General features: G+C 37.8%; 3 protein-coding genes across 3 annotated transcripts; 1 reads left to right on the top strand and 2 right to left on the bottom strand.

Moving 5' to 3' along the window:
* Nucleotides 1-503: 503 nt before the first annotated feature.
* LOC119984240 lies at nt 504-1,252 on the bottom strand. Its single transcript, XM_038828092.1, has 3 exons — nt 1,105-1,252; nt 803-981; nt 504-660 (listed from the first exon to the last, which is right to left on the bottom strand). The coding sequence occupies exons 1-3, from the start codon at nt 1,222-1,224 to the stop codon at nt 642-644; spliced, it is 318 nt and encodes a 105-aa protein (XP_038684020.1). The 5' UTR covers nt 1,225-1,252; the 3' UTR covers nt 504-641.
* Nucleotides 1,120-5,246, top strand: LOC119984239 (leucine-rich repeat receptor-like protein kinase TDR). The gene is made up of 2 exons (XM_038828091.1): nt 1,120-4,070; nt 4,511-5,246. The coding sequence occupies exons 1-2, from the start codon at nt 1,400-1,402 to the stop codon at nt 4,921-4,923; spliced, it is 3,084 nt and encodes a 1,027-aa protein (XP_038684019.1). The 5' UTR covers nt 1,120-1,399; the 3' UTR covers nt 4,924-5,246.
* Nucleotides 5,247-8,357: 3,111 nt separating this feature from the next.
* On the bottom strand, nt 8,358-9,441 carry LOC119983494 (zinc finger protein ZAT1-like). Its single transcript, XM_038827159.1, has 3 exons — nt 9,031-9,441; nt 8,519-8,955; nt 8,358-8,388 (listed from the first exon to the last, which is right to left on the bottom strand). The coding sequence occupies exons 1-3, from the start codon at nt 9,439-9,441 to the stop codon at nt 8,358-8,360; spliced, it is 879 nt and encodes a 292-aa protein (XP_038683087.1).
* Between the last annotated feature and the right edge of the window lie 1,654 nt (nt 9,442-11,095).

An 11,095-nucleotide genomic window follows, 5' to 3' on the forward strand; every position in this document is an offset into this window, starting at 1 on the left:
AACTAATCAGGCTAAAAGCTTCCCCCAAAGTCAAACTCCACCCAAAAAAAGTAACTACTGAACACTGATTATGTAGTTTTATACAAGGGATACTTTGGGCAATTGCATCTATTTCGAAATAGCCCCGCCAATTTGCTCAACAGAGTTTGGATCACAAAAAGTAAATTATACATGCCAATGATGATGCATCATGTAAAGGATATCAACTGGCTCAATTCGTCTGCCTGGGGGCTAGGTGGTTTGTAATTTTTTTTCCCTTTTTTTCTAGAAAAATACTATGCAAGCTTCCCATTGAACATCAAATATGAGTTTAAAGTCGGGTCATTCATGCGTACAGAAATTGAGAAAAGTCCAACACATAGTCAAAAGAATATTACTCTTAGTGAAATTGAATTCAAAACTTTTTGAGTTCGTACGATTTGACTCTAAAGATATTCACCATTAAGTTATACCCAAGTTAATACATTCTCAAAGTTATTCAAAATATGGACAAATATGTTATTGATAATGAGTCGTATAAAACTTTAAGCATTTTAAAGCTATATAATTCAACCTAGCTTAACCATTCAGGTGGAGGGAGAATTGAGTACCTCTTATGGTCATGATTGCAAGTGTGGAAATTTGAAAATTGATTGAGACCCTCATCCGACAATGAAGAAGCTGTAACACAGTATTCTTTGAAATTTTACAAAACATTCTTATTGTCCATAATAGTACAGTGATTATAGCAATAATAATATAGATGATATGATTAAGTTAATTATATAGATGATTTAATATGAATAAATTTGTTTGATTAAACCTGGCTCCATCTTCATGTGGTCCATGTAATCCAGTATCAAGATGTTTCTCACCTGAAGGCTGAAGCTCAAATTGGAAATAAAGATTTAAGAAGCAAAATATTTTAAATAATAGTGCAAGAATATGAGTGAAATCGACGTAACTTTCTTGGATCCTGTGAGAAACATTGTCCATTTGTCCCTGTTAAGACATATATATCAATTTGTTAGCCAAAGATAAAGGAAACAAGGAATGATGAAAAGTGGCACCAAAAGAAAAGCAAGAAAGAAATCCTATAGGAGAGAACAGATAAAGTAAAAATACCAGAGTTTGCATCAGGAATAAGCAAATAAAGATGTTGTAGGAGGGTTTAGGAGCAGTAGAAGATGTAGAAGACCATGGTGGAAGGAGCAGTAGTAGTAGTAGTTTCTTTCTCTCTCTCATTCTTCAACATGCCCACCAAAGGAACCCACTGAAGCAAAACAATCATCATGAAACACCCTCAACACCAGCACTCTCAAAAAGCTTCTTCTCTCACCATCAAAACCTTCCTTCCCTTAAATTTACCTCTGTTAACACAAAATCTCTCTCAAACAAAATCAAAAAGATCCCCAGAACCATGAAACCTCATTTTCTTTTCTTCCTTTTGTTCTTCTTCTTCTTCTACTTAGACCAAACATTCATACTTGTCTCTGCTGTTTCTCTACCTCTCCCACTTTATTCTCTGCTTTCCCTCAAGTCCTCCTTCAAAGACCCACTCTCAACCTTCCATGATTGGGACCCAACCCCGGCCTCCTCCAACCCTGAATCACCAGACCCGATTTGGTGTTCATGGTCTGGCATCAAATGCAACCCCAAAACAGCTCAAATTACATCTCTTGATCTCTCTAACCGCAGTATTTCAGGTGTTATTCCTGTAGAAATTCATTACTTATCAGCAAGCTTAGTTCACCTCAATTTGAGCAGAAATGCCTTTGATGGGCCACTCCAACCTGCCATTTTCAAACTAAATCAACTTAGGATCCTTGATATTAGTCATAACAACTTCAACTCAACATTTCCACCCGGGATATCCAAGCTCAGGTTCTTAAGAGTCTTCAATGCATACAGTAACAGCTTCATTGGTTCGTTACCGGAGGAGTTTGCCCGGTTACGGTTCCTGGAGCAACTCAATCTGGGAGGAAGCTACTTTGATGGAGATATTCCAGCGAGTTACGGAAATATATCCAGGTTGAAGTTCCTCTTCTTGGCAGGAAATCAATTGGCAGGGGTATTGCCACCTCAGTTAGGATTCTTGACAGACCTTGAGCACATGGAGATTGGGTACAATCAGTTTTCAGGCGAAGTACCGGTGGAATTCGCATTGTTATCAAAGCTTAAGTACTTGGACATCTCGAATTGCTCTATCTCTGGTACTCTTCCGCCAGTGCTTGCAAACTTGACGATGCTTGAGAACTTGTTGCTCTTCAAGAACAAAATTACAGGCGAAATTCCGGTGAGTTACACAAATTTTAAAGCTCTCAAAGCTCTGGATTTATCAGATAATGGTCTTTCAGGTACAATTCCAGGTGGAATGGGTTCTTTGACAGAGCTATTTGAAATTAGGCTAATGAACAACAATTTAACGGGAGAGGTACCGTATGGAATCGGCAATTTGAGTAACCTCACCACCTTATATCTCTGGAACAACTCGCTCACCGGAATCCTCCCTCAAAAGCTCGGCTCCAATGGGAAGTTACAGGCGGTCGATTTGTCGTCTAACTCTCTCACTGGACCAATTCCTCCAAATATCTGTCTCGGAAATCAACTCTACAAGCTCATACTCTTCTCCAACAGTTTTAATGGAAGCCTTCCTGAGTCGCTAACAAACTGCACTTCCCTCTGGAGGTTTCGGATCCAAAATAACCAGCTTAACGGATCCATACCCAACGGGTTCGGACTCTTACCAAACCTAACTTACGTGGACCTCAGCAAGAACAACTTCACCGGTCCAATACCTGAAGACCTCGGAAACGCACCGCGTCTCCAATTCTTGAACGTCTCCGAGAATAGTTTCGGAACGGATTTGCCTGACAACATATGGAAAGCGCCGAATCTGCAGATTTTCACCGCTAGTTTGAGCAACCTTATCGGCGAAATCCCGGACTTCGTCGGGTGTGGCAGCGTGTACAAGATCGAATTGCAAGGAAACTCGTTGAATGGTACCATTCCTTGGGACATCGGCCACTGCGAGAAGCTTTTGTCACTCAATTTCAGCGGCAATACTCTTTCAGGTATAATTCCGAGGGAGATATCAACGCTTCCGTCGATCACCGAGGTGGACCTCTCGCACAATCTCTTGAGCGGTACAATTCCGTCCAATTTTGCAAACTGTAGCACAATAGAGAGCTTCAATGTGGCTTACAATATGTTAACGGGACCGATCCCTTCCGGAGGTGCAATATTCGGGAGCCTGCACCCGTCCTCTTTTTCTGGAAACGAGGGGCTATGTGGCGGAGTCTTGTCGAAGCCGTGTGCGACGGCGGACACTTTTTCAGCCGGTGAAGTTGAGGTCCATCGAAAACAGCAACCAAAGAAAACGGCCGGCGCGATAGTTTGGATCATGGCGGCAGCATTTGGCATCGGCCTCTTCGTGTTAGTAGCTGGAACGCGGTGCTTCCGTTCGAACTACAGCCGTCGTTTCGGCGACGACCACGGGATCGCGCCGTGGAAACTGACGGCCTTTCAACGGTTAAACTTCAGTGCTGACGATGTGCTGGAATGTCTATCGATGACGGACAAGGTCTTAGGGATGGGATCCGCAGGGACAGTGTACAAGGCAGAGATGCCAGGTGGCGAGATCATAGCGGTGAAGAAGCTGTGGAGCAAACATAAAGAGAACATCAGACGGAGGAGAGGGGTTTTAGCTGAAGTGGAGGTGTTGGGAAACGTGAGGCATAGGAACATAGTGAGATTGTTAGGGTGTTGCAGCAACATGGAGTCCACAATGCTGCTCTATGAATACATGACCAATGGGAGCTTAGATGATTTATTGCATGGGAAGAACAAAGGAGATAATTTGGTGGCTGATTGGGTCACAAGGCACAAGATTGCACTTGGTGTGGCTCAGGGAATTTGCTATCTTCACCATGACTGTGATCCGGTGATCGTCCATCGCGACCTCAAACCCAGTAATATACTGTTGGACGGTGAGATGGAGGCCAGAGTGGCGGATTTTGGGGTGGCAAAGTTGTTCCAGAGCGATGAATTCATGTCGGTCATTGCAGGCTCATATGGCTACATTGCGCCAGGTGTGTTTTCACATTAATTATTTTTTTATCCTTCAATTTAATCAAGTTTATTCAATATTTAGTTAGATAAGGGGACACGGTGAATAATGGATAAATGAAATGAACAAGTACTCCCTGTTAACTTTTGTCCTGCTCCTTTAATTCGTTTTGTTGGGTGACAAATAAAATACAAAGTCAAGCTGTGGTGCCCCTCATCCAAGTATATGGGTTTACATGCGCCTTTTGGCTTATTCTTATTTCTCATCCTGGTCATCGTCATCTCAGTATTTATCTTATGTTTGGTTGATTTTTTTTATGCAGATTTTGTAAGATCTGCCATCATTAACTATGCCCCACCATAAGTTATGTCATGGGGCATAAATTATGTCATTGTTGACCCTAATCAAAGTAAGGAATAGTGTTATGAGTTGTGCACTTAAGCTGTGTTTTTTTGCATGCAGAGTACGCTTACACATTACAAGTTGACGAGAAGAGTGATATATACAGCTACGGAGTGGTTTTAATGGAGATTATTAGCGGAAAAAGATCAGTTGATGCGGAATTCGGGGACGGAAACAGCATTGTTGATTGGATTAGGACTAAAATCAAGACTAAAGATGGCGTTGTTGATGTTTTGGACAACAACGCTGGGGCATCGTGTGCGTCGGTGAGGGAGGAGATGATGCAAGTGCTTAGGATCGCATTGCTATGCACAAGCAGAAACCCTGCAGACCGTCCCTCTATGAGGGATGTCGTGTTAATGCTGCAAGAAGCCAAACCCAAGAGAAAAATTGCTGGGGCTGCAATTGTCAATATTGGTGGAGTTGACAATGGTGATGATATTTTGGCACAAAAGGGTACAGTGGAATGTTAATATGGTTAATTATATGGTTTTCTCTTTCCTTTTTCTGAGTTTTTTTTTCTTTTTTTCAAAATGGTGGGGATTGGTATAGGAGAAGTGATTTTCTTTCTCGCTTTTTTTTTTTTTTTTTTCTTTCCGTTCTTTTTCATTTTAAGTTGAATATTCAAGTCATGTCTTTCTTCTGTTCTTTGATGTTGTATTTCTTATGGACACTTTATGAGATTGAGAGGACGTAGTGATTGTTAGCGTGCAAAGTAAAGCAGTGTGTGGACCAAAATGCGGGGAACAATTGATGCAGCAGAAGGTATAATCTATTTTTGAGGTTCCACATGCTATTCAAGACATTCACGACTATTTCGTATAATGGGGTTCAAGTCAATATAATTTCGATTTGGGACTCTGCAATCCCCTTTGAATTGTTGAATCCTGAAATTATCATCATTGAATGTCATATAAAATCTCAATTCTTGAGATCCAACAATCAAAATGGGTCTTGAATCTACAAATAAACTTAAAAAATTATCAAAAAGACTAAGTTAATTTTAGACGGAAACAACTAGTGTCTGTCACTTGGGTATTGACCATCAAATGAAATTTTAGAGTCCAAACTTCCATGAAAATTTGAACCCTCAAATCTGGAACAAGCTCCCCCTCCACGCTAACTATTGTTTGCCCGTTTTGCGTCAAAACCCGCTCGGCTGTCCTTTCAAGCCCAGTCCTGCTCATACTAGCACAAGGCTCGAAAAAAAACTAATTGTTGCTTGTTAGAAAGTTATTATGCACTAATAAGTTTCCATATGTAAGAAATATGGGATCATAGCATCATACCATACACTACGTAAATTTAGGAAATCACTACCGAGTTTGTCCTGGGTATCTTTGCTTGATTTGGTTGTACAAAATTGCAGTTTGATCAGTAACCTTAATTATCTGATTCCCTGGTCGCATGAATGAGATGCACTCTCAGACTAATCTCCCTGACCTGTCATGAAAATTCATCAGTTAAAAACTTAAAATTCAAAATGGGCTGGTCGTGTGATTGTACGTGGACCACGTGAATGTTACATCATCGTACCCAAATCATCATACATGGACCAGGCCCATGGGCTGGTTAAGGACTTACCCCAAATGCAGCAACAATGACCATAATCTTATTCTTGTATGTGTCCTCCAAGCTAATATCATGCTTGTTGTTTTCATATTCCCCTAATAGATATTTTAATAAATATTCATATGTAATTTATTTTCAAAATTTGTACTCGTTTAATCAAAAGTAGTAAAAGCCCGACTTCGACTGGGCTCAAGCTTGGCCTTAATTGGAGCTTGTTTCAAACTCAATTCTATAGCCCACTTACTAAATGGGCCCAACCATAGCTGAAAAACCTGAATGGGCTCAGCACATTTGAAGCCCACATAAATTATCTACTCGCAACAATGCAAAAACATACAGAGAATCGCTGAATTAGAGCCACTCACTTCTCAAGGGCTGCATGGGAAACCTCATTTGAACGTGCAGCTACCTTCGCAGTAGCCATGGCTTTAGCATTCGCGAACTGCCATTGATACCTGTGTGTACTAGTATGTGTATATATATCCTATATCCTTTTAATTTCAACGCTTATGATGTTGTAGCTAGGTTTAATAAGTTCCTATCTAATAATATATATTCATCATAAAATATACCAATTACCCGGCCCCTTCTCCATTACAATTATTTCTCGTGAACCAGACAAAACTTTGTTACTTCATTGCAATGAATTGGTGAATGTATGTATTTGTAATGAATTGATTACTTTTTTTTAAACCGTTAACTTTTAACAAAAAAAGGGTAAAAATTTCATAAGACGAAATCAATTTGTTAGGTTGAAGGAATGGTCCTAATTTTCAACAAATCCATCTACTCATCAAGGAAACAAAAGGTTACACTAATGTTGTTAATGTGAGATTATATTAATTAATAATAATTCCAACCTACACATATGCATATAATACAACGCAACTTTTCACTCAATTGCATGGTGCCCGTACACATTTTTCTTGAAAGATAAAATGCATGTATAGTGTGAACAAATAAGTCTTCACATTAATGCATGATTAAACACATAATTAATCCCCATTAAATTTTATTTCTACACTAATTTGTGTCAAAATATTGTTGTCCATATATATTCCTGTAGCTAACACATCCATGCACTGCAATGTTCACCATTTATTTGTTTGTTTTAATGTCAATGGTATTCTCACTGATAAATACATCATTAAGAAAATTTGAACTTGATCGATGGATCGCTTGAGATATATTTTTAAAATTTAAACTCTCTTAAATGTTAATTAGTATAATTTGTACACACATGAACCTTCCACGAGTTCAACCAATAGTTGGAAGAAAAAATACAAACAAACAATAAAAGTTGCTATCAAGTTTTAAATACGTTAAGGGAAAGGAAAAAAAGTCCTTACGATCAAGTCAAAACCAACTTACCCTAAGTACTAACGATCAAGTGGAAATCTTGTGTGCGCAAAGAGAATCTTGATTGTTTTCCGTTACCAAAAAAAGATGGGATTTAATTATTTTTTAAAGGACTCTAAATGTAACCAAACAAAACAAAATGAATAAAAAGAGAGAAAAGTAATTACGCCAAGCCAAAAACTTATCAACATAAGGGATAAGGATGCGGAGCTGTGTTGAATATTGAATTCATCCCACAAAAGAAATATCCGCCCAATCGAGTATAACATATATATATATATATATTTATATAGTAAGATAATTATATGTATCTATATCGACATATATATCTATGTATATATATCAGTACATATACACAGCGCATTTCATAATAATTGCAAATTATCTCACAAAACTGAAGCAACCATAGAAATCTACAATATTGTTCTTTGAAACCTAGCTTTAAACCATCATCAGCCTGGTTCATATAGATTATATGTGGTCTCTGCACAAAATGTAGGTTATGTCTAGGAGCCAAATTGCCAAGAGAACCTTAATTAGTCATCATGAAGAATACAAGGAAGATTTGTAATTCTTATTGACTTCTTCACCAAGTGTACAAACTATATATATATATGACAGATAAAAGCTAATCCCATATCCAAAAAAAAAAAGTAGGGTCTTGATGGACTTTCTCTCTCTAGAGATCTCATACTCAGAAAAATTAGGGTAAACTGTTAGGAAAAACTGGGCATATAGCAGCAAAACAAGGAATTGAAACTCTCCAATGAAATTGAACGATATATGCTCAAAACCCCTTTAGAAAACAAAGGAAATAACTGTTTGTTGATAGTATCATGAAATCAAAAAACAAACTAAGAAGATAAGTACTAGCTAGGAAGAAATAACACAGGACAATATATTAGCACTCGTGAATAAAAACAAACCAACCAACCACTGTGGTTTAACACAATTAAAAGCTAATCCAAACAACCCATTACAAATGGAGCAGCACAATGTATTTACAACTGAATCAAAATTAAAATTACAACTTAACTAAAACAAAATATTATCAGAAAAAGAGTACTCTCTGGGTGTACCAGTACTGTATATGATTGAAATTGAACTAGAAATTTACTTGCTTAATTGGATGCTTACCAGTATGCTTCTGCTGCCTCTATCGCGGTTCCAATGCTAACTTCTCCATCAGATAATTCATCTGCTGGGCGATTAAGATCCAAGCATACCCCACCAGATTTTGCAGAATTTCCCACTGCTGCAGGTGCAGGTGCAGGCGCAGCTACAGGTAAGTAGGAAAAATGCACCTTCTTGTGCCCACCAAGTGCTTGACCAGACTCAAACACTTTGTCACAAAATGGACACTTGAATCCACCAACAACTTCATCAGCACCACCACCACTTCCACTTCCCTCTTCATCCTCCGACTCCGCCTCTTCGTCCTTAATGACAATCCCTTTCATCTTCTTGTGGCTAGCCCTGTGTCCACCCAGAGCTTGATAAGATCTAAAAAGCTTCTTGCAAGTATTGCACCTGTAACTCCCTCTCTTAGTAGCAGTGGTAGGAGTCTTCTCTCGCTCCAAATGAACTACTCGATCTTCCATTCTGGTACTCCATGTGCCCCTTGAAAGACTGATTAGAGTCCAAGCTACTTCTTCATCTACCAAACAAATTTCGGAATCAGAACTAGCCTGTTCTGCCAATTCAACTGCCACTCCAGTGACTGATTCAGATTCAACGGTGCGGCGTCGTTTGGATCGTCTGCAAGTGATCAGGCCACTCCTTGGGGATTCGCTCCCGGTGTCTCCACCTTTGATCATGACTGAAGCTGCAGGACGAGGATGATCAGTGATTACGGCGATGAGTTCATGGTTGTTCTGTGATCTGTAGGAGTGCATGGAAGAAGAAGAAGGAGATGGAGGGGATTTGGGGTGCTGCGGTTGGTGAGGGAGCGGGTTAGGTTTTGGAGGAAGAGGATGTTTGGCGTAGTGAGATCTCAGGTGTCCGCCCATGGCTTTGCCATTAGCGAAGCGCTTGTTGCAGAAACAGCAGATCTTCTCCATGGGTGATATGCACAACAAAAGCACTTCCCCTCACTGCCTTGTTATATATCAAGAGAGTTTGTGCAGTGAAGTAGTAGGTGACAACTCTGCATTCACTAGAAGACACAAAATCATAAAAGTAATGGGCGACTATGACCCTCACCCAAAAAATATGAATTTTAATGTTAAACAAATAATTTTATTAACATTGATTATTAATGAAACAAAAAAAAAGAAGAGAATATGAGTTTTTTATTCTTGTGAAAATAAAATCTCTCCGTGGTGATTGCACATTTATGTCAAAGATAATGTTTGCTCTTCTAATTTTAGGGCAGGAACATTTAATTTTAGATGCAAAAATACTCCAACCCTAAAATTAATTTGAGATTAGAAATTGATGAATTATAAACAAATTAGTAAATTAATTTTTGATCAAGAAATTTGATTCTATGCCAAATGTAGTAAATACATTTCATTCGTGTGGAGTTAGAAGCTAGCGCATATGACACATGACTTATTAGACACAAAAAGTTGTCAAAATCAATTGGTAATTGCGTATAATTGGAAGGATCGAAAATATTTATCTTTTGTATATGACAAAAAAATATCTCTTTTGTCCTCAATTTGATTATATCTGATTTCATTGTCGCCATGTAATTATTAAAAAATTGTCAAAATTAATTGACAATTGCGTTTAATTGGAGGGGTCGCGAGTATCGCTTCTGTCCTGACAAGAAAAAAAGATTTATCTTTTGTCCTCGATATGATTGTATCTAATTTGATTATCGCTATGTCTTTATTATCTTTCGAATTTAGTTAGATTCACACGAAATCCAAAGATGATCCGGATGTGTTTCTTATTATTTAAAATGTTTTATTGGAATAAGATTCAAGAAAAATTGAAACAAATTTGTGTTTCATTCTATGTGCCTAATTAAAACACGCTAGGTTAGCTTATAAATTATAATAAGCTCTAAAAAAACAGTTTCAAATTCAAACTTATTTTATAATTTTTATTTGTTTTTTCTTGTTTATTCTTTTCTTTTTTATTAAAATAACATTATACATAATGTTACAAGTTTTTTATAAAAATATATTGTAATTTATAAGTTTAAACTTAAAATCAATTTAATAAAAAATATTTATAACAAAAAAATAAAATTATCAGAAACTAAAAAATCATAAAGGAATTACTGGGAGGCTTAATTATGGGTCCATCTCGGACTTGTAGTTTCAGCAAATTGCAGTGGTTTCTTTAAAATTATGGAGCTGTGTGATATAAGCACACTATAAATATCTATGATCTAATTTCATATCAGGGACACAATGCTCATTCTATTAAAAGTTGAGGGACAAAAATATCATATCTGTATAGTTTAAGGATATATCATTCATTTTTGTAAAGGATGAAAATGAGACCTTAAGATAATTGATGGAGGAAATTAAAAGGGAGAATATTTTAAAGACGAAAATGAAACTAGAACTAAAGTTGAAGGACAAAATATTTAACCAGAATCTTAGCACGCAACACATACGTGATCCGCGACCGTTCAACTAAAAACCGCTTGAATGGACGCTCCAGATCCCTTCCAACACATGAAAGTCCAGCCAAAGTTTTTAAAACCGGACCGGTCATCAAACCGGAAAAATCTTCGGTTGACGGTTCAAAGGTTTA

This window comes from Tripterygium wilfordii, chromosome 18 (assembly GCF_013401445.1).
Source record: "Tripterygium wilfordii isolate XIE 37 chromosome 18, ASM1340144v1, whole genome shotgun sequence".
Taxonomy (NCBI): Eukaryota; Viridiplantae; Streptophyta; class Magnoliopsida; order Celastrales; family Celastraceae; genus Tripterygium; species Tripterygium wilfordii.